At 44.1% G+C, this 23638-nt stretch overlaps 1 protein-coding gene across 1 annotated transcript in view; it reads left to right on the top strand.

Annotated features, from left to right (window-relative positions):
* The first annotated feature begins 5513 nt into the window (after nucleotides 1-5513).
* Nucleotides 5514-23638, top strand: part of LCMT1 (leucine carboxyl methyltransferase 1) — a 51092-nt gene continuing 32967 nt past the window's right edge. Inside the window, exons 1-2 of the mRNA XM_001493576.6 lie at nucleotides 5514-5916; nucleotides 22495-22586. Coding sequence (XP_001493626.3) covers nucleotides 5807-5916; nucleotides 22495-22586 — 202 coding nt within the window. The 5' untranslated portion in view covers nucleotides 5514-5806. The remainder of the gene's footprint in view (nucleotides 5917-22494; nucleotides 22587-23638) is intronic.

Below are 23638 nucleotides of genomic sequence, written 5' to 3'. Positions count from 1 at the left end.
GTAGGCCAGGTCACCTTGGGCTTCTCTAGCTGGGGCAGCCTTAATCCACATCAAGTGGTGTCCCTGGTTGTCTGGTCCCTGTCCCTGGGGTGATGAGGGCAGAAGAGTGGCCCAGAGTGGAAGAGCCTCATAGAGGAGGGGGTTGGGGTGTTGACTCTAGATGATTACCTATGAAAGGAGTGCACTGAGGAGTCATCTGCTATCTCTAGCAACTAGTTATCCCTGGCAGAGACAGTCCCTCCAAGGTGACCAAGGCCTCAGATGTCAAAGCATTTAGTACAGAAAGTGGAAAACATGGTTACTACACTAGGTATAACTGTAATTTGAGCCCTGGTGTAAAGCCTTGAAGGTTTGCCAACTGGTGCATTTTAGCAGATGTTAAAGTTAGTTCAGAACCAGTGTTGTAGAGGCGAAGGCCAGTCAGTGCCATTTATCTTTTCACCATATAAATTATTTTAGTAAATTTTCAATTTCTAATTGGGCCAAATTGTGAGCCTTTCTGGGATTCCTTCTTTTGTGTGATTGCTTCCTCCGCATGTATCCAGCTTTCTCTCCTTCATTTATCTTTTGATTGGTCTGATGGTCACAGGATGCACTTGGGGCTGGGGGAGTGTCTTTCTGCCCTGCTCTTGTTTATCAGTTTTCCCTCCAGAGAGGCTCAGGTAGGGAGCATCAGGGTTAGGGCCACTCTCACAGCAATGGTTGTATTTAAGTCAGGTTTGAATTAACACCTTCACTGTGCCACAGGGGTGCTGTGCATTATTTTCCTCATAACCCTGAGGATCAGGGTTTTGTGCCACCCAGGCTTAGGCAGCAGGGTGCATGAAGGAGCACAGCCCCCCCCCCCCCACCATCCAGACGTTGAGGGGTGGAAGCCATCTTCTGCTGCAGCTCTACCTTCTCCCCGCTGGGCACTGCTTCCTTCCCCCCACCTTCTCTCTGTACATATTCCCTCGGGATATTTTTGCCTGGAGAGTCACAGTGTTTGTGTTTCTCCATCCAGTGACATGTGGGCAGACCTTCTGGGTGGTTATGTGGAAAGGAACCAGGTGTCGGGCCTCAAAGACAAGTGTCCTTTTCCTCCAGGGAATGCCAGTCAATCTCCCCAGTGTTGAAGTCCACATCCAGGAGGTCATTTTGTCTATGGCCAAGGTGGGGACCTCAAGCCTCTTGATGACAAGATTAGTCCTTTGGCATGCTGGTCAGGAACAAGGCTAAGCACAGCCCAAGTGTGCTGGTTAGGGGTTTTGCATTGGGAGAGAAGTTGAATATGAAATGCTCCCCTACACACACTTTTGTCTTTTGTCATCAGTGCCTGGGCCATGAGCTGCCATACATGTGCACCTCGAAACCCTTATGGGTCTGGAGAGCCCCTGACAGCAGCAGGATGAGCAGCAGCACAGGAGATGGGTGAGCTCACTGCCTTTGCCTGAACAGCACTGACTCAGGAGGGAACCAGGAGTCCTTCTGAAATCTTCCTGGGCTTGTGGCCTCCTTCCTTTTCTTGAGCTAAAGAGGGGGTCATCCCCAGGACTGTACTGGGGGTGTACTTTCCCAAACAGTGTCTCTGTGACTGCCCCAAGCAGCCACTGATGGTACTCTGGCTAGACACAGTGACCAAGGAGCACCAGCCCAACATTCAGGAAATGGAACTCAAGCACCCACCAGTTAGGAGGTTGTGTTGTCACTGGCCTCAGGTGCGAGCCTGGGAGACCACCTGCCAGACACAGGCCACACCTGATGGCACCTCAGTCCAGCATACAGTAAATTAAGAATATGTCTTGCCTTGTGGGCAAGAATGAGACATTTGGGTGGGAAGAGATGGCAGCATCCACTTGAGAGAACAGAACACAAGCTAAAGCTCAAGCTGGCCAGCAATTGGCCCTCACACCCGAGATGGTAACTGCTGCCAATGACCCAGTTAGTTAGAAGAGGAATAGTTAGTGAAAGCTGTCTGGGTGTCCTCAGGTGAGGTTGGGTCATCTTGTTTGTGATGCTAACTGTTTTAGTCACCTCCTCTTTACTCCGTTGGTGAGAGAGAGATTCCCATCCAAGACTCATGGGGATGTCTGAACACAGAACACAGGACACTCGGCAACAAACAGACAGGATGAGCAGGAGTTTGTTAGTTTATCATGTATACTCACAGCCTGGGGAGGAGGACAACACACACCATGCAGGGCCACATGGGGATCGCTCTTGGGGGCTGACTGAACAAGCAGGAGTTTGGGTAGTAACAGGACTCTGTGGTAACAAGAGGGTGAGGTGAGCCCTGGTTCCCACAGGAGGGTGTGATGGGCTTGTTGGAATAATTCCGTGATAGGGAACTGAAGCCTGAGGTCGGGAACAAGCAGGCACTGTGTCTGGTCCCTGTGATGAGAAGGGTTGTTTGGCCAGAGGACCTTATGTGTGGGAGAAGAGGGGGCAGAGGAGTGGGGAATTGCAGTTAGGCCATTTGAGGTCCCCTAGATTTACAGGATATCAAGACAGTTCATAATATTGCATCTCAATATCATGCCTTATACCACAAGTAGTTATTAAAAAAGTAATTCTTCCTAGAAGTAACAATAGAGTTCACCAATGTCATAGGAAGGAGATAAACACACAAAAGTCAGTTGTATTTCTGTGTATGAGCAATGAATATGCAGACAGCAAAGTTAAAAATACACTTAGGATCACTAATAAAAAAATACTTAGATGTAAATCTAACAAAACATGTCTAGGACTTGTATGCGAAAAACTACACAACACTGGGAAAAGAAATCAAAGATGTAAATCAGTGGAGAGACAGATCATGTTCATGATTGGAAGACTAAAGGCAGTAAAGATGTCAATTCTCCCCACATTGATATAGAGATCTAACACAATAAAAAAAACCAGTAAGATTTTTTTGTAGCTATAGACAAAATAATTCTAAAATTTACATGGAAAGACAAAGGAACTAAAATAGCTAAAACAGTTTTGCAAAAGAAGACTAAGTGGGAGCCATCAGTCTACCTGGTTTCACAACTTATATACAGCTACAGTAACCAAGACTGTGTAGTATTTGCAGAGGGATAGACACATAGATGAATGAAACAGAACAAAGAACCCAGAAATAGTCCCAACAAATATGCCCAACTGATTTTTGACAAAGGTGCAATAGTAACTCAATGGAAGAAAGATAACCTTTCTAACAGACTACAGCTGTTTAAGGCTTGTTGGGGAAATCAGGCCAAAGATGGAGCCACAAAGAAGGAAGATAATGATTTGAATGAGGTGCTAGGATGTGGTGATGGGAAGGGAGGGATAATCTGTGCCCAGCTCAGGAGTAAAGTTGCAATTGCCAGGTGACAGTTTATTTCATCTTTCTGAATTCTCCTGTTTCTGACAGACCAGCTCCATAGGCTCTGGTAATTTTCCCATCAGTTAACACACTCTAAACTCAGGTCACCCCTAGCTATGCATACAGTGCCTCAGACTCCATTAGCCTTCCCATTAGCATCATTCTCAGGCTATATAAGGTGGCAAGAGGGCTCTCAGAAGGTTCAAATTTACCTCCTCCCAGGTTCAAGTCTGGCAGGAAAGAGAGCACTTCCAGACTTAGTAACTTTTATTCAATTCCTGGGATTCATTCTGATTGGACCAACCTGGTGAAGCTCTGCACACACAAAAGCACATACATACCCTGGAAGTATATCTGGGGTGCTTTGTATGTGCTTGACAGGCCTTGGTAAGGTCTGCCCTCAGTGCCAGGCATGGAGCCTCACCTGATCCAGGTAGACCGAAAGGAGAGTTTAGTTCTTCAGAATAAACTCTAGCTCTTGTAATAGAAGCATGAAATCCTGGACAGGCAATGCAACAAATGTCCTCTCTAGCCTCTCCGGGAGAAGTTCCATGGTTAATACACAGATTTTTTCTCCAAATATTAATGTTCATGTGGATTGTAAACTCCAGTCACTCTTTTTGACTTTGTCAGAGGATGCAAATTAGGTGGCACTGAACTTTCTCAGGCTGGGACACTGTTCTCGGCTACCCCAGAGCAGTCACATATTTGCAGACATCATGCAGCCCGAGACGGCTAAGCTTGCCACTTCCAGATGCCTCTGCTAAGTTGTAAAGTTCCAGCCCCTTGATCAGGAGCTTAAATGGAATGAGCTGGCCCTGTCTGCAGGAAGCCATTGGGGTGGCCCCTCAGCGAAAAACTGACCAAAGTCTCTGAATCACCGGTTTTTCTGACTCAAAGTCTTGGCAAAGAACACAAGCATTCTTTGCTCATCAATCAACAGAGGTATATCAATGCATCTGCCTCCACTTTCTTCCAGTCACCCTCAGCCTCACCATCCAGAGCTATGGGATCCACACCTTCTACTACGTGTTGTGACACTTACTATCCACTAATACCCATGGACTGTGTACACTGTCAAGCTGGAAGACTGTGATTGTTCAGTGGTTTGCAATCCCTCTAGGCTGAGAATGAGTCAAGGAGAGTGGTGTATTTCATCTTATCACGACTCCCCCTGGCTAAACTCCCTAACCTCTGCTTTCCCCACTGTCATTTCTACTTTGGGTATCAGTGAGCTCTTGTTTCTCCATTGAATAGCTTTTAATATCTGATCTTGACCCAAGATATGTGTATTGGGTTTTGTTGTTATTGTCTGTTTTGCTTGTGTGTGTGTGTGTGTGATCCAAGGTTGTTAAAGTTTGAGTATATCTATTCCCTGGTACCCAACAGATAATGAAATGAAATATACAAGCATACATCTTTTTTTATTTACTTATAAAATGTTTCATAATAAACACAGTATAAAATATATGTTGTGAACATCTTGAATATGCATAATAATGAAACAAACATGTGAATGCACCCCAACTAGAGAAGTCATTGAGTCGTCTCTGTACTCCTTCCCCATTCCCATCTTTGTCTTCCAGTGTCCTACCATCCTCTCTTACTAAAGGTCACAAATATCCTGATTCCTGTTTTTCCCTTCATTACTTTACCTTCCTGTATAGTATTTTACCACATATGTGCATTTCTCTAAACAATATTAGTTTTGCTTGGTTTGAACTTACAAAACTTTATATTTCCTTCTTTCACTGAATAGTATGTTGCTGAAATTCAGCCATTGATGCTTGTAACTGGTAGCTCTGGTTTATTTTCGGCGCTACATAGTTTTCCATTGTATTACTTTTCCACACATTCCTTCCTTCACAAAAAAGGCGATTACGCGTGGGAAGCACGCAGCACAGTACCTGGCGCAGATTCGGCGCTCAATAAATATTTGTTACATTATTGAATGAGATTGAGTCCCGACTGACTGTAATGCTGACACTTGTTTCCCCAGGCTGGATTCTCTGCCCTTCGCCCTAGTCCCGAGTATCCTGCCAGCTCTTCCGCCCTGAGTTAATTGCAGTTATAAAATTTCGTACCAGCAACAAGAAACCCGGCGGCCTGCCTACGCACCTAAGACTACAATTCCCTGAAAGCACTGCGGTGATCTTGCGTCCATTTAAGTTTACGTTCCTTCTGGGTGAACTTCCGGGTTATGTGGGCGGGGCCGAAAGAGTTCTCCAATGAGCTCGCCTGCGGACGGAGCGGGGCGGGGAAATGGTCCGGTGAGCGTCTAGGCGGCGGCGGCAGCGCCGACGAGGGGACAGCTGCGGGGCCGCCGTGGTGGGAGGCGTCTCTGAGCCGCGCCAGCCTAGCCGAGCCGGGTGGAGTCCGGCCGCTCACTCCTGCTTTCTCCCGGACTCGTTCGTTCCCCCGGCGTCTGTCGACGCCGCTCCATGTCCCCGCTGGGCACAGCAGCCCGGGCCCTCCACGCCCATGGCCACTAGCCTGAGGAGGCCCTCCTTCAGTTCCCGCTCTTCCTCCTCGCCCGACGCAGACGACGAGGGCGTGCGCGGCACCTGCGAAGATGCTTCTATTTGCAAGAGGTGCCTGGGGGCTGGGGCCTGGGGGCGTGGAGCTGGGGGCCGGGGCCTGGGGGCTGGTGGGAGGCGAGGCGAGCCGAGCCTGTATCTGAGGAATAGGCTTGTGCGCCAAGAGATGCCCGTCAGGTCGCGCGACAGCTGTGCGGGGCGCGGAGCGAGGGGTCTCTTCGTGCGCTCACGTTCATCGAACGTGCAGCGTGTGCCGGGCACGGGGCCAGCCTGGGGTTGCGGTGCCCGGGAGTCGGGCGCTGAAGCGGCACACGTGGTCTTGGCTTCTTGGAACCAAGTCTTGCTGGAAAGACAGAGGTGAAGTAGATAATAATAATGTTGGTTTCCATGGGTTCTGAGGAGTGCAGGTCTCCCTCTTTTAGAGGATACATTCCATTGGGGTTGTTATCATCCCCATTGTGCACCTGAAGCTCAGGCCAGTTCAGGGGAAAGTGGCCTGTCTAGACCACATAATATTTGTGTGCAGAGCCCAAAGCTTTCCAGAGCCCTTGAGTGTGTGCACAAGAGCCTACCTGTTAGGGGGCTGTGTGGGGAGCATTGTGAGCCCAGGTATGTATCCTGCACTTGAAAGCATGAAAAAAAAAGCATGAGGCTCAAGGGTACTCCCTCCCTTCCTTCCACAGAAATTATTGAGAGTTCACTCTGTGCCGGGCCCTTCCTTTCTACTGGTTGGTTGGTGGGTATTCAGTGATCAGGATACGTGATGAGCAAGACTGACGTGGTGTATGACGTAGTGGACCTCACAGCCTGGTTGGAAAGGATAGACAGGGAGCAAATAAGTACATGAAGTAGATAATTACAGTTTTGTGTTGAGTGCTGGGAAATACAGCATTTACCATTAGAGTTCGTATTTTAGATGATGATGTTTAAGCTTAGAACTAAAATAAATAAATAGTGCAGGAGAGCATTCAGAGAGAGCAAGGAAGGAGAGGAACTGAAAGAATGCCCTGGAAGCTGGGTCTGCATAGGGACTATAGGGTGGGGAAAACAAAAGGCTGGCACTTTTTGTACGTTCTTGGAGACTAAGCAAAGCGCTTCAGAACATGACTCTGGAGCCAGACTGTGTCAGACGGACCCTAGCTCTGCCACTTAGGAGCTGTGTGAACTTGGGCAAGTTACTAAACCATTCTGTGTCTCGGTTCCCTGATCTGTAAAATGGGGTGATCATAATCGGTACTTCATAGGTGAGTGTAAAGATTGAATGATGTTTCGTTATCAATAAAGCACTTAGAGCAGTGTCTGGCATTTAGTAGTTGTTAGTAGAGGTTGATTAAATGAATGGATAAATACGTACAAAGGTGTTAAAGGCTTGGAGACTGTTAGTGGTGAAATGTGTGGACTTAAATGGATTATACCCAACTTTATTTCTTCTCCAACTTGCAGTTGCTACTGATCACATCTGTAGCACTGTTGAATTGGAAATAATATCTCTCGTATCTACTGCTATTTGCAAAGAAAATCTGAAGTGCCGTCAGAATTATCAAAGGGAAATAAAATAGTTTTCAGTAGCACATTAGGGTTAGGCTTATTTGATATTGATTGGTTTTATTGGTTTATTTAATATCTGTTGGTAACATTTTTTGCAAACTTATTTAAAAATAAACTAGCTATAAAATAGTTCAGACACAAAGAAATGTACAGAGAAATAGTTTAACTAGAGTATGTTTTTCCTTGACTCTCTGTTGGATGGTTTTTATAATTTCAGCTCTTCTCTGCCTCAGTTTCCAATGTCCTCTGTGTCTACAGATGTCTAAACATGTAGGGGAAGTTTGGGTTTGGAACTGCGGGGAATCTAAGGCAGTAGTTCCCAACTCACACTGCACATCACTGTTGTCTGTGGGGCTTTTTAAAAGAGCACAGATGCTCAGGGCCTGCGCTGGACCCACTGACTCAGAATCTTCTGGGATAGGTCCTAACTGAAAGGACCACACACGTTCGTCATCCGGAGGCATTTCATCAAAGGTTTTTTGCATGGGATTTTCCCTCATCTGAAAAAACATGCAAAGAAATTGTGAGAATCTATAATATAATGTTTTAAGATCTTTTGCAAGACTCAGTGTCTTTCAGGTTCTGTGATACTGTGATCTGCATTTTTACTGTAATGTATTAAAACTTTAAATCTTGTGAAGAAGTCATGTTATTAAATAAGGATTCCCTGTGTGACTCATGGGCAAATTACCCACTTTCTGCCTCAGTCTCCTCACCTTTAAAGTGGGGATGATAGTGGTAACCTACCTTTTGAATGTGAGGGTTAAGTGAGATAATCGATGCAAAGCAGGTAGCGCGGATCTGGCACAAAGTCAAGGCTTCCATAAGTTATTATTATATTAGTTTTGATTTTCCTCCAGTCTGAATATTATTTGATTGAAGTTACTGAATATGTTGTAGCTGTGGGTCAGGCTGGTGTCTGCCGCCGTGAGTTAAGCCATAAAAATCCCTAAAGTAACTTTAACAAAGCCTGTCAGTCTCTCGAGGCTCCTGCACTTCCGTTACTTCTGTTTTTGCTTGCTCCCTCCTTTGGAACAGAGCCCGTCTGGGGATCCTAATGAGGTCATCTGTCTCATGGGTTGTTGTGAGGATTAAATGTGGAGTGTTTGGCACACAGTAGGTGTTCAAGTTTGGTAGTTATTGTCATGACGAACCCTCCACCCCCATCATCATCAGACCATCACCATCATTGTTGTCATGATGGCCTCGTGCTATCACTCCTACAATCTGATAGTTAGGACTCTTCAGATTGGATATACTAGGTTTATACCTAATAATTCCATTTGTTTCAGCAGATATCTGTCAAGCACTTACCATGATGCTAACTCTCCCCACTCCCCATTCTCTCTTCTTATCTTCCCTATCATGCTGTGCCCCTAGTCAGTTCTCTACCCTTTTGTTTACCCATGATCCCCCCAAACCCTCCCAGTGTCCTCTGAAATTACCGCTCCACAATCACCAGCCACCTCTATTTCCTCAGCCTCTCCTTAGCCCTTCTCTCCCTCTCTTTGCCTTGACCCTGGCCCTTCCCTAGGAATATCCTTTTCTTGAGGCCCTGTCAAGTGGTGCTTCTGTTTTCTCATACACTGCAGATCTCAGGATTAGCAGGTTGGAGATTTGTGTCTTCTCTGCTCTTTGTTCCCCGCCCCATTTCTTTGAGATCCATGGTCCTCAGCTGGAGCACCCTCTCTTCCTCCTCATTACTCTTTTCTGCCTGATTACTCTCCTATTTCATTGAAGATTTGGGTGCCTGGCTCACAGCCTTCCTCTCTGCCTCAATTCTTGCCATTATCCTAGTTCACATCAGTGTGCATGTGGAGGACCCAGTGTACACCCAGGGCACTCATTTTCTTCAGAGCCTCATCTGCAGTGCTGACCTCTTCTCATTCACCTGTCGCCATTCCCACCATGATAGCCTGGATTTCTGTGCTGAGGCCCTCAGCATCTTTTTCCATAGGACCTCCATGGTATTTTCTATCCTTTAGATGCTTCCTCTAGGCTCTTACCTCTCAGTTGAGCTTGGGGTTCATAATGTATCGTTCCGGAATTCTCTTGGCAATGCCTCCTCTCCCTTGCCCTTCAGTCCCAGTAAACCCAAAACCAAACTACCCATTTTTCTCTTGAGTACTGGTGATAGGACTCACAGAGCAGAGCAGCTGGGTACTATTTCGAATTCATGTCACCCCACCTCACCTGTGCCCTCACAGAGCCTGACCATTCTAGTAGGATTCTCTTGTCAAGTCACTCTCCCATGCTCCAGAATATTTAATTCAGACATTTTCCACAGACTTCTGATTTACTCCCCTGAACCCTTCATTCTCAAGATAATATGGGTGATGTTTTGAGTATGCTTAACAGAAAATAGAAGCCTTCAGATTGGAACTCCATTCACTTCCTCCAAGAAACTTAACCAACCTATCCTACTGTTAGAGTTGCAATGTCCTCCAGCAAAGACCACCAGAAACACATCAGTAGGTAAACAAGTTGGGTTTAATTACTCTTTGTAATGAGGGAGACCTCACATCATGGGGAACTCTGGAGCCTATCAGGATGAGGGCGTTAGAAAGAACTTACAGGATTTGGGCTTTGGTTGGATAGTTTGGGGAGGGTTCAAGGAAGCAGGGATTTGCTCTGGACTGGGTGCTGACAGGAGGCAGGGACGATTCTGTGATTGTGTAGCTCAATCAATCAATTCTAGAAGGAATTGTGACTAGAGTGAGACAAACGCTATAATTCATAAAGAAGCCACAGTTGCTCGCTTCAGGCAGGAGAGAGGGATGTTTGGTATTTTCTGGATGGCATGACGGCCTTCTATTTGTCTGTTTAGGCAAAATGATGAAGTGGTCTTGTTTTGTCTCACGTCATCCCTGTTGCAGCGTGACCTTGTGCTGGTGTCTGTGAGAAGTTTATGTCCAACAGGTGACCGGCATGGCTTGTGTGAGCACGAGGCCAGCTTCTAACAACAGGAAAGCCTGGCTCATGGTGAAGCGGGGTCAGCAAGCCGAAGAGTCGAAAGAAAGATTTCTTGGACTCTCAAGGTCTGGCAGTAGTGCTCTTTTATTTAGATAATAGTGTGGAATAACATGGGGACAGGACCCATGGGCAGTCAAGAGCTGCTGCATGGGGACAGGACCCATGGGCAGTCAGAGCTGCTGCTGCAAACATGGGTTGAGAGTAGGGCTAAATTTAAGGCATAGGTATGTGAGTTATCTCTTTACAAGAGAAAGGAAAGAATATGTAAAAAAAAAGTTGTTAAAATGGTATCAGTGCTGGTGGGGTCTGGTTATTGGGTGGTCTTATAACTTTTAGATAAGAATCAAACGGGATTAAGTAAATGGCAGAAGCCACCACCTTAAATATTATTTTCAGCTAAAGAAAAAGGAGGATGTTGGTGGTGGGGGGTAACCATGAGGTTACCAGACAAGTGCAATAAACAAGACTTAAGTCCTTGCCTCCCCATTAAGAGTTTCCAGAGATAAGGTCATCTCCCTTCCTCCTGGTGCAGAGAGGGAGACACTCCCCACAGGTGGAGACTTCCTTCACAAATACAAATGTCTCTCATCAAAGGGCAAGCAAATTCCACTCCTCAGAGCCTCCTCATCTGAAGTTTTTAAAAGTAACCAGCCTAAAATAATCCTCATCAATGGTACCAGGCTAGCTCCTGGATGTCAGCACTGCTTTTCTTCTTTTCACAGTGGAGGAAGTGAGTCTTAAAAAGATAAATAGATGTTTGTCAGGCAGGAGAAAACAACATGACCTAAACAGCAGTGCAGATTGATGCAGAGGATTATTTGCAGAGGATTATATGCAGATTATGCAGAGTATTAGGAGAAGTGGACTTTCAGTAGGGGTGTGGGTGGCCAGAGAATTCCAGAGAGGTCGGAGAATGAAATGTAGAAGTCCCAAGGTGAATAGAAGGTCCTGAGAGGTTTTAAGTGGAAGAACTGACATGATCTGGGGTGTGTTGTAGAAAAATCCCCAGCAGCCGTGCAGGAGATGGGTGATGACAAAGGGAGGTCTGTGCTCTTTTCCTTCCCCGCTCCCGTGGCCCTTGCTCACGTCTGCTCGTTCACCCGGTCTATTGCACCACGTCCTTGTTGTTGGACCTGCTTTGGTCTAACCCCCTCCTCCAACCCAGTGTTTATGCTGTAGCCAGGGTGATTTTGGGGAATCACAAATCTTTTCCTATCACTTTGTCACTTAAAACCTTTGGATGTCCCATCAACCAGAAGGTAAAAACCTACATGACGTTGCATGACACTACACCCTTCATGATCTGAGCATGCCCTGGATACCCACTGCCGACTGGAAAACTCCATTTGGAGGTCTCAGAATGATCTCAAACTCATTATTTCCAAAACTGTCTTCAAGATCCTCTTCATGTGTTCTCCTCCTCGTCACCTCCCCAAACCCAGTGAATGGGCTGTTCATTCACTTCCCAAATGCAAAAGGTAGGAGTCAGCTTGGAACTGCCCTTTCCCTTACCCCGATGCGATCAGTCCCCCAGACCTGTTGATTATGTGTGCTGAACATTTCTGGAACCTACTCTTTTTCTCCACCCCTGCTGCTTCTATCTCACTGCAAGCTGAGGTCACCTGTGGTCTGAGCTATGGCACTAGTCCGCTAACTGAGGACCCTAAGTCCCTCTTCCCTCCCCCAAATCCATATCTCCCACTGAAGCCAGAGGTTTGTAAAGGGCATATGTAATCCCTCATTTAATGACTTCTTGTGGCTGTGGGAAAAAGACCAAGGATTCCTGTGTGTTCTCCACAGCCCTGCCTGCTCCGTCGTACTTCTCCAGCCTCACTTCACATCACTCAGTGCTTCCCTTTGGGGTCTCTTTTGTTCTTCAGATATGCCCTGTTCCTGCCTTCTGTGGGGCCTTTCAGCACGCTGCTCCCTCTGCCCGCAGTGCTTTCTCCCAGCCTTCCTGTCTCAGTAGTTCTACATCATCTCTCAGATGGAGGCATCCATTCAACACTCTTTATTGAGTGCCTGCTCAGTTTCTGGAGACACTGTTCTAGTGCAGTTACAGTAGTGAACAAAACTGGAGCTCTGATGGTGCATTTTTTTCTAGGAGGCAAACAGACAGGAAGCCAAAATACCTGGCATGTCAGGTGGAGGTAGATGCAGTGGGAGTGTTGGAAGGAGTTGTCACTGGAGATGGGATGGCCAGGGAAGGCCCTGCTGACAAGGTCAATGCTGGGGAAAGACTTGTGGGAGGTGAGGAGTGAGCCCTGTAGATATCTGGGGAAACAGTGTCCAGGTAGACAGAACAGAGAGCAGAGAGGCCCTGAGGCAGGAGCTGGCCTCCCCTGTTCTAGGAGCCACAAGGCCAGCGTGAGTGAGAGGGAGAAGAGTAGCAGATGGAATCTGGGAGGCTGTGGGGACAGATGCTGCAGGCTCTTGTAAGGCCCTAACTTGTGCTCTGAGATGGGAGCCACTGGAGGATTTTGAACTGAAGGAGGAGGTGACGTGACTTGAACTTCCACAGGATCGCTTCAGCTTCTCTGTGGAGAACAGACCGTAGAGGACAAGGATAGAACAGGGAGATGAGTTAGTGGTACTGGAATATCCCAAGTCAGAGATGCTCGTGGCTTGGATCAGGATGGTAGTGGAGCAAGTGCTGAGAGTCGGTCAGATTCTGGGTCCATTTTGAAGGTAGATTGAGCTGATGGAATGTGTTGACAGACTGGTTGTCGGGGGAGACTCAAGTGTCAATGATGACTGCAAGGTTTTTGGTTTCTCTCAGATGAGGAACCCTCAAGGAGGCCTCTCTGATACCCGCAGTCAAGATCTCGCCCCTGTTATATGTCCTCATGACACTCTCTGCATCGCCTTTGTGGTCATCAGCCCAGTTGTAATTCAGACATACTGTTTCATGTTTTTCTCTCTGACTAGAGTAAATGTGATACAGAGCAAGGACCATGTCTGCCTTAATGCCGTGTGCATTGTAGACGCATAATAATTTGTCAGATGGCTGAAGTGAAGAGGAACTCAGTGCAGATGGTCAAGATTACCTTTCCTGATGAGGTCTTAAAATTCCGGTTTTCTGTTTTACTGGTTTTCAGTTATCTGTATGTTTTAGAAACCAGTCCAGGGGCTGTAAATCTGAAATTCCATTGTGAATATTATAGAGTTTAATTTGATTTTTCAATGGAATCGAAAAATGCCCCTCTTGACATGCAGGCAGGCTACACTGTCACCTCTCAGGAAAGGCGGCCTTTTCCTGGGAGCCTCGGCCTTTCCAGCACACTAATCATATCTTCACAGCTGTGCCCCAGAGAGCAGGGCTGAAGTTTTCATCAGAAATATTTTGACGACAGTGGCTGCTTCTTTCCTCTCTGGAGATGATATGTCACTTTAGAACTAGAACATTCTATTCAGGATAAATTAGCTGCCAAACTTGCCCATCAAGAAAGTCAAATAAATCGTGGATTTTTTCCCATTTTTTAAAAAGAGGAATTAAATTTTGGAAAATATCTGTGAAAGATAATGATCTTAGATCTAGAATATTAGTATCACATCATTTTTTTCTCTTAAAAACTTTTTTTAATTACAAAAGTGAATACTTTTTCCCCACTCAGTAGCATAATGTGAACCTATTGTATGTAGTTTCACACAGATCCACTTCATTCTTTTTAATGGCTGAACGGTATTCGCAGTGTGGTTGTAATTTACTTGACTGCTCTTCTGTTGGATTTTTTGCACGTGGTTTGAGTTTTCCTGTGAGATGGATTTCAGGGGAGAAGTTTCTGTAAAATGGTTCTTGAAAGAGTTTATGTTAGTTTTCATTCCCATCTGTAGTGAATAAGATGCTAATCACCGAATATTCTTAGTTTCTTAAATTGTTTATCAACTGGCAGCTGGAAAATAATACTTCTTTTTAATTTGTATTACTATAATCACTAGTGAGGCAGAATTTTTAATCTGCTCACTATGATTGATATTTTCTATGTGAGCCCTCTCTCCATATCATTTTCCTAGTGGGCTGTTGTCTTTTACTTGTTTGGTTATTTGTGTTTTTATTATTGATTTGTAAGAACTTTTTATGTCAGGGATAGTAATCTGTTGCCTCTGTATTTGTTGCAGTATTTTCTCTCAAACTCATGCTTGTCTTTCAGTTTAGCTTGTATCGTACATTTCATAATACAGAAATTGTGAATCTTTACGGTGCAGAATCTGACAATTTAACTTTATGGCTTGTGGATTTCAGGTAATGCTTTGAAAGACCATATTCTCAATCATTCTAACATTTTCTTGTAGCACTTGTATGTTTTTGACTTTTATGCTTAGATCATTCATCTATCTTTATTATTTTATATATTATATAAAGTAGCAGTCTAACTTAATTTTATCTCAAATTATTAACCAGTTGTCCCTACACCATCTATTGAATGGTCTCTATTTTCCCATTGATTTGAAACATCACTTGGATTATATACTAAATTCTTATATATATTTTAACACAGCAATACATTTGTCATTCTTGAGTTCCAGTTGAAATTGCTTTTTTTTCATTTTGATGCCTGAAAACTTTGACTCGCAAAGTTACTTAGTTGTGAGTTGATTCAGAGCTCCCATAGCTTGTTTCACAGGGTAAGAATAGGTTTGTACCAGGGAATATCAGAATTTTTTAGTCTGTTTGAGCAGCTGTGCTCCAGGAAGAAAGAAAAGGAAGGGGTACTAACAAAAGACATGTGTCTGAGTCTGTCCCTTTTCATCAGGAAAGCAATAGCTTTACGGGAAACCCTACCCTGTAGGCTTCTATGTACTTCTCCTTAGCCAGAACTAGGACATGTGGCCCCACCCCTGGCTGCAGGAACGCGTGGGGAGGTGAGAATTTCTACTTGGGTAGATTGATACCTCAAACAAAATTGGGGTCCTCTTCGTAAGGAGAAAGGGGTGAGTGGATATTGAAAAGGGAACTTGGAGGGTCAACTACATTTCTCATCTTATCTTTTTTCCCCCCAAATTTCCCCAGGTATTCTTAAGAGAAATTGGGGGGTGGGAGGTGGGGGGCCGGGAAGAAGAGGGAGCTGGGAGGGAGGGGGAGAGAGGAAGATAATTTATATAATAAAAAGCTCAAGTTGTCAGTGTTCAGTTTGATGAGTGCTGACAACTGTATATATCTGTTACCACCACCAAAAACAAGATATAAAGTATTTCTGAAACTCCAGAAATTTGCCCTGTATCTCTTTCTGGTTAGTCTTCCAACCTCCACCTAACAGTCCTTTTCTGATTTCGGCCACGATTGATTAGATTCACCTATTCTTGAACGTCATGTCAGTGGAATCATATGGTATGTATTCTTTCTGTGTCTTCTTTCACTCAACGTGTTCTTTGAGATTCATCCATGTTGTGTGCACTGTCAAAGATCAACAAAGCCAGATCGTAGTTAAAGTGGTAAGGACAGATTTTAATCACTAATAACTACTGCAATAAAGAAAAGACTCCAGTGTGAACTAAACCCAACTTTGATTTGTACAGAGGGCATTTTAAAGGGAGAATGAGGGAGTAAGGAGAATAATGAGTAGAGTCAGAGAAGAGAAAAATTACACAAAGTGGGAAAGAGGGATTGGTCCATGTGAAACCATCTGAATTTGCTACCTGGGAGACTGGGGCCCTGTCTTTAAGTGTTGGTTGGAACAAACAGTAAATGCTTTTGCCAACGTTGAGTTTTCTTAGGCGGGCACTTCAAGGGGGACTAGCATCATCCTAGGGGTGTGGCTTTGAGCTGTTAGAAGCTATCTTAGTGTTTGTTCAAGTCTTTATAGAATAAACCAAGTTTGAGGCCTGTCGAGAAGAGGGCTCAGAGGAGCCTGGCCAGAGTTTGGCCAGGGAGAGAACCTTTGTCAGTGTAAACTAGTTTGCTCCTTTTTATGTTGTGTGAATATACTCTGATTAGTTCATCCATTCACCTGATTATGGATGAGTTGTATCCACTTTTTGGCCATTGTCAATAGCCTGCAATGGACATTTTTATGTCTTTCATTTCTCTTGGATAAATGTCTAGGAGTGGAATTGCTTAGTCAGAGGGTGGGTATGTATTTTAATTGCCAGACTAATTTCCAAAGTGGTTTATCAGTTTACAGCAGCAATATATCAAAACTGCCATTGCTTCATATCCTTGTTAACATTCGGTATTGTCAGTGGGTGTGAAATAGCATTTCATTATGGTTTTAAATTTCATTTCCCTGGCAACTAACGATGTTAAACATCTTTCTGTGTGCTTGTTGGCCATTCCTGTATCTTCTTTTGTGAACTGTCTTTTCAAAACTGTGTATTTTTGATGATGTATACATGCACACGTGTATATATGTGTATGTGTATTGTTGTACATGTGTATGTATATACAAACAGGTACACAAACACACTCACAAACAGATACACATGATGTAAACAACTGAAGTATTGGGAGAGGGGTCTAGATCAGGTGGGTAAGTAGGTTTGAAAAGCAGCAGAATGAAGTTCTCTGCAAGGTTGCACAGCTTGAGGAAACTACCTTAACATCTGTGTGTAAAGCAGTGCCTTCCTTGTAGGCTTGTTAGGAGGGTTATGTGTTCCTATGTGTTAAGCGTTTAGAATAACGCTTGGCGCCTAGTGAGCACTCAGTGAGTGTTGATTAGAAGTAAAATGAACCAACGCAGCCTTGATCCTCATCAGCCAGCGAGCAGAGAGGACACCTTCTCGTGCCTTGAACCCTCTGATGAAGGGATGCCTATGGGAGGCTTTTTCACACCTTTGCCATGAAATTCCCATTGTGGCAGTTGACAACCATGCAGATGGGACAGAGTCAGTAAATCTTTCTTGGATGAATAGATAGGGGTTGGGCCAGGTCAGTGTTTCCCACGGGAGGAATGTGAGATGGTTTTAGGTGGTACACAGACTGGTATTTTAAATTTAAATAATTAGGTATTTATTACAGAATGTGTTAGAAGAAGATATTTGGTAGCATATCAGACCTGAGTATTAAAAAAAAGGTAGTTGATTTCAAGACATATTAAATTGAACATGTGGTATGTGAATATCATGAAAATTTTTAGAGTAGTAGTGGATTGAATGAAATTGAGAAAATTTTTAAGGTCTGTCTAAATCTGAGATGTTTGATTCTTTGAATCTGGGTTTCAAACATGAAATTAGGATGTACGAGTAGAAGGGATGTTCTCTGGGTTTTGGGAACAGAGGACTAATGGGAATGGACAGCAAACAAGATGCACAGGATCGTGGTATGGAGATAAGTAGTATTAGATTTTTGGTATCTACTCTGGACAGTCTTTATGTATATGTATATGTTCATTCTAGCAAAATTGGGAACATCCTGTATATGTAATTTTGTGTTCTGCTTTGTTCACCTGATGCGATAATTCCAGGTTCAGTATTCTTGTACAGAAATCTTTGTGTCCATTCTTGTTTCCTTAGGATAAGATCCCAGAAGTGGGATTGTTCTGTCATTGTGTACACATGTTTTTCTGGCTTTCTGTACCTGTTGCCACGGTGCCTTGGACGTGACTGTGCCAGTTGATCGTTCTGGCGGGGGTGTTGAGTGCCATCCTCCTCAGCCCTCTCTAGCGCCAGGTTCTGTTAAAAAATAGTTCTGTTGCCAATTTGATAGGAGAAGTACTGCTCTCTGCTTTTGCTTTCATTGTGCTTTTTAAAAAATTATTGATAGAGCTGATATGTGTGTTCATTGATCAGTTGGATTTCTTTTGTGAATTGTTCTCTTTTTTTGTCTTTTGTCCTTTTTTTCCTTCTTGGATATTAGGGTTTTTTTCTTACTAATTTATTAGTCCTTTATACTGAAAGGATGTTAATACTTTGTGGTGTGTCGCAGATATTTTTCCTAGTTTAATATTTGCCTTTTATGTTTGTTACTGTTTTCTTCTTGTGAAGCAATGCTGTGTTTGATTGATTCTGTGACACATGTGTTTTTGCCTTTTAACTTTTTTGAAATCAGATGTGATTTATTCTTGATGTGTCCTGCAGTCACTGTCAGGTTGTGTTAGAGTTGTCATTACCTGTGCAAGTGGACATGGTCGTTATTCCTGGTGGCAGGGCTGGACCTCTGCAACCACAGCCCCTGGATGCTTTTGTCCCCATACCATTTAAGGGCCATTTGAAGAAGGGGCACAAATCCTGATTGCTGTTTGAAAACCATCCATTGATACCTTCTGATGAGATCAAGAAAAGGTAGCAAAACTTACAGAGTGAGGGGCAGCAGCTTGGAAGAAAATCTGAGAGAGAGATGATGATGGTCTCTTAAGAAATGTGGCGTCCCCAACACCCTCGATGGCATGAAGGTCAATACTGTGTGGAAACTCACAGATATCCTGAAAGTGAAGACTTAATCAACTTATTTCCCTCATCTTTTCCTTTTTGTGTGTGTACGAGAGAGAGATGATGGTCATCTGTTTAAAGAAGTCTAAAAGAGCTTTTTCAATAACCACAAAATTAAAATTCTAAGTGATAAGAAAAACTAATTGGCAGTGTATTTTCTTTCTTTTTTCAGTCTTACAATTGATTGCATTTTAGATATAATGAGATATGGCATGTGGTTGTTAGTGTACAAATTTTAAAAACATAGATACATTTTAAAAAACCCAGAAATCTCAGAGATAATCATTAACATTTTGATACCAATTAGTTCTCCACTCCTTCTCTGCATTTACAGACATACGCATATGAAACCGGCAACCAGTTAGCCATTGATGATTAAGTAGCCAGGAACTAATGTTCTTTTTCCTTTTTGCAATTACTCATTATAGCTTTTAGCTGTTTATCCTACCCATTGTTAACTGTGCTGTTTAGGCAGTATGCTATCTGACTCCCTCTAGGTTCCTATAGATAACATCTCCCTGGAGCCTGGGTCACCATGGTAATGGGTGTTTAGACTGTTTTTCAGGAATTAGAACCCCTTTGTCCACTCCAGGCCAGTTGAGACCACCAACTCATCAGCTGGACCCACACAGAAATCTGATAGGTGACCTTTTCATGTCAGGAGGCTAAAAACTCCACCCTCACATCAGGTTCATACTGCCATTTTGTGAGCATGCGTCCTCTGAAGAGGCATGAAGTCTGACTGTGCATGCACACATCATCAATTACTTCACCTCTCCTCGCCTCCAGTGACTTATCTCCACATTTCAGACCACCTTGCCCCACTATCCCATAAATATCCTTGAGTTCCTATTTTTGGGGAAGTGGATTTGAGACTCATGCTCTTGCTTCCTCACGTGTCTGTCTTGTGATTAAACTCTCTGTCTGCTGCAATCTCGTCATCTCTGTATTTGGCTTTCCAGGTGGCAGGCAAAAGTGAACCTGGCATGGTAACGCACGTATTTGTGGCACATACGCTACATATATTTTTGGTCTTACCTTTTTCTCTGAAAAGTGTATCTTAACCATCTTGCCATGTCCAGTTCTTTTAGTTTATGTTTTCAAGATTGGTTAGTATTTCATTGTGTGGATGCACTGTCATTTGCTCAGCTAATCGCCACTTGATGGCCTATAAGTCCTGAAACATGCTCATTCGCCTCAGAACTCCCATTAGCAGTGCCCAGCAGCACTCTCTTCCTTACTCTTTCCCACAGTGTGTTGTAAATCCTTTTATCTTGGCCAATCTCATAGGCAAATCAGTGAGGTCCTTTTTCCTCGAGACATGGGAACCACTGGCAGTCATCTTGATTTGAAGATCAGAAAGAAACACGTGTTAGAAACACCAGGAAGCAGGAATTGTGGGAACTAGGATCAGATGTACTTGTGTTATGTCCTGTTGCATCTCCCCACCTTTTGTGCTGCGCATCACTGACCACATCCAGCGTGCTGTTGAGATCAGTCCCAGGCTCCTGCCAGGCCCTCTGTGACCTCAGCTGGCTTCTCTCTCTAGAGTCCTCTCTGGTTTCTCCTGTTTTCTACTGTTCTCCAGCCCCCAGGCCTACTTCCCGATACTAGAACGCTCCCAGTCCATTCCCACCCCACAGGGTTTCTATCTGCTGTTCCTCCCGTCTGGAATGCCTTTGCACAGCTGACTTTCTCCAATTCCCTAGGACTCAACTCAGCATCCCCTTTTCAGAGAGGCCTTCCCTTTCACCTTCTCTAAAGCAGGTCCCTCTATCCTCCATACTGTTGAATCCTTCATTTGTTATAATCTCTTATTTATGTTTGTCTCTGTCCCTTGTCTGTCTTGTCACCACTGTATCTCCAATGCCTGGCACTTAGCAGACACTCGGTAAATATTGCTTGACTGAAACAATAATATTTAATCGACTGATAATACAGAATTGAGAGGAATAGAAACTGCACCTTGTTATCCAAGAGGCAATAATAAGTCTAGGAAGGAGCGCTTAGAGGGAGGCAAATTGACCAGCTTTTCAGCAGTTGCTTAGCCGTGGAGTGAGTGCCTTCTTTGTGGGGAGTAGTCAAGCAGTGGCTTAATACTGTTGAAAGCATTCTTGCGCTGGATATTGGAGTTGACTAGATCATTTCTGAGTCCGCTTCCTACCCTTAACCTGTTTGTTTGGTTTGTGTTCTCATCACTGCTCTACCACTCCTGCCTCAACTGCAGGTATGGCTTTTACCGCCAGATGGCACCAGAGGATTCCTTTGAAATCAGTGTTCATCACATGGCCACCAACAGTGAGAAAACACATTTCATTGCACTTAGACCCCCAACATGTGCTTGAAACAAAAGCTTCACGAAACAGTCTTCACCCTTACTATGTGTAATGCATGCTTATATTTTCCGTTTTACTTTGTTTTTTTAAATGCAGACTTGTATAGTATTAAACTGATTTCATATTAAAACAGCTCACTGTTGGAAAAGCACTGTTTTAGATCACTGAGCAGGTTTACTCTGTAAAACTTGTGGGTCTGCTGTTTTCCTTGAACATCTGGGCTTATAGCAAATTGTGTCCCTTAGTGAGTCTTTGTGTGTTTCTGTGCTCAGTTCCTGCATCGAGTAGCTGAACACATGCTTCCTTATGAGTGTCTATGGGTGTAGAAATATGGATGGAGAGACTGTGGGGGACATGTTTGTAGGGAAGTCAGCACCTATTGCAGTCAAGGCAGCAGCAAGCCTTGTGAGTAGATGTAAAGAAAAGATGGTATCTGCTTCTGGGGCCTTTGAATCCAGCTGGGTAAGATCCCATACACACACACACACACACACACACTCACACACACACACGCCCATATCTTAATTTTCAGCTTAGTTATCAAGCAACATGGAGATGAGTGTATTATTTGGGATCTCACTTAGGATGCTTCAGCCTGCAAGTAACAGAAGCTGGGCTCAAGTTGGCTCAAATGGTGAAGACGTTTATTATCTCACAAACTATCCGTTGAGAGGTAGAGCAGGCTCCAGATCCACAGGGGTGTGGCATGGCATTGCCTTAGGGATCCAGGTTCCTTCCATGACTTCTCAGTTGTCCCGATGCTGGTTCCACTCATGGTTGCCAGAAGACTTCCAGTGGTAATCTGGGCTTCAGCTCCTAGGCTTGGAACACTAAAACCTTAATTCCTTGTATTGTACACTGAGAGAGAGTTTAGGCTACCATAGCATTTTCCAGGTTGTAGCTGTTTTGTTTACTTTCCCCTGGTTTCCCCACTATGACCTCCTTAAGGGACATGAAATGACTGGCACTTAACACAGAGTTGGGAGAAGTACTTAGGGAGTTATTAGTGATGTTTGCCAGATACTTCTGGGTCTCCCTTCTCTGGACACAGCACGTTTGGTTGAGTGGAGTTATCTGACTAGATCTGGCCAGTGAGTTTGCTAAGTAAATAAATAATTGTAAGTGATCAGTGTGAAGTATGAGGTGAGGTTATTTGCTGTTTAGGCTTCTGGGAAAGGAATTAGCGACATGAGGAAAGAGAGAGGTAAGAAATGACCACTGTGGGAAACGTGATGGGCATGTATATGAATAAAAAAATGGATGAGTATGTTTAAATTTGTAGAGGAGCACTATATGTGCATTGATTGGCCTTTTGAGGGAGATAATTTTCCTCTCAATCCTTGATCTGGCTCCTGGGAACCTGGCCTGAACCTGTTCTCTACTCACCTGCCTCCTTTTTCATCCCTTTCAGGTTTGCAGTAAGCATTGGCTACTGGCATGACCCTTACATCCAGCATTTTGTGAGACTGTCTAAAGAGAGGAAGGCCCCTGAGATTAACAGAGGCAAGTGACCATCCCCCTCCCAGGATCTCCTCATCAGCCGAGAGGCCTGAGGTTTTAGGGATTCATTCTTAGAGAGTTCCGGTGTGCACTCTCTCCACTAGTATATGGAGTGCTAATTTCCCAACATCCTCACCAACACAGTGTATTATGGAACTGTTGAATCTGTTAATCTGATACTTGAAAAATGTTATAGTAATTTTATTTTATATTCCTCCTATTTATGGGTAAGGTTGAAGATCATTTTCATATGTTTAAAAGCCATTCATATATCTTTTACTGTGAATGGTCTATTTTGCTGCCTTATTAAAGTGTTAGTAACAGTATTAGGCTCTGCAAATAATTTCCATCAAGGAAGTCACAGAATTTGAGACAGGAGTGTGGCGTAGCCTCAGCCAGACTGAGAAACTGACCAGGTACTTCTTGTGTGTGCTGGAAATCTTGGCCCTAAGGATGGATCCTGAGGTAGGTTCTTTCAGAAATACAAAGAAATTTTGAAGTGGAGGTTCCTGAGAATAAGGACACGGTATTTCCTTTGAGCTGAGGGTGAATCCAGGCATCCGTAAGATTGGGCGAGGCCTGGCAAAGAGGCCTTAAGCCTCCCTCCTGTGCTCTTGAGGCAGATCTCCTTCGGAATGCTGCAGAGGGACACACCATGGCGCTTGACTCTGTGCCTCGGGCAGCATGTCAGCCCTCCTTCCTTCCTTCTTCCTCCCCCTGGGTTTGCCTGTGTACTGGGGACCTGCAGCCCAATAGGAGAGTGCTTCCCAAACAGTGTGTGGTGAGGATCTTTTTTCCCCAGTATCCAATCCATTGTGGATGACATTTCTGTAAAATACAATAAAAATGATTTACTAGAAAAATAAAATGAATAAGACAGGCAAAATACAAGCCCAAATTATTTATTAGTAGATTCCACAGGCATAAGATTCCTCTGTCAAATTGCAATAAAACTTTTTTTTTTAAAGATTGGCACCTTGTGCTAACATGTGTTGCCAGTCTTCTTTTTTTTTTCTTCTCCCCAAAGCCCCCTGGTACATAGTTGTATATTCTAG

This window comes from Equus caballus, chromosome 13 (assembly GCF_041296265.1).
Source record: "Equus caballus isolate H_3958 breed thoroughbred chromosome 13, TB-T2T, whole genome shotgun sequence".
Taxonomy (NCBI): Eukaryota; Metazoa; Chordata; class Mammalia; order Perissodactyla; family Equidae; genus Equus; species Equus caballus.
This window is presented reverse-complemented; position numbering and strand designations above follow the sequence as displayed.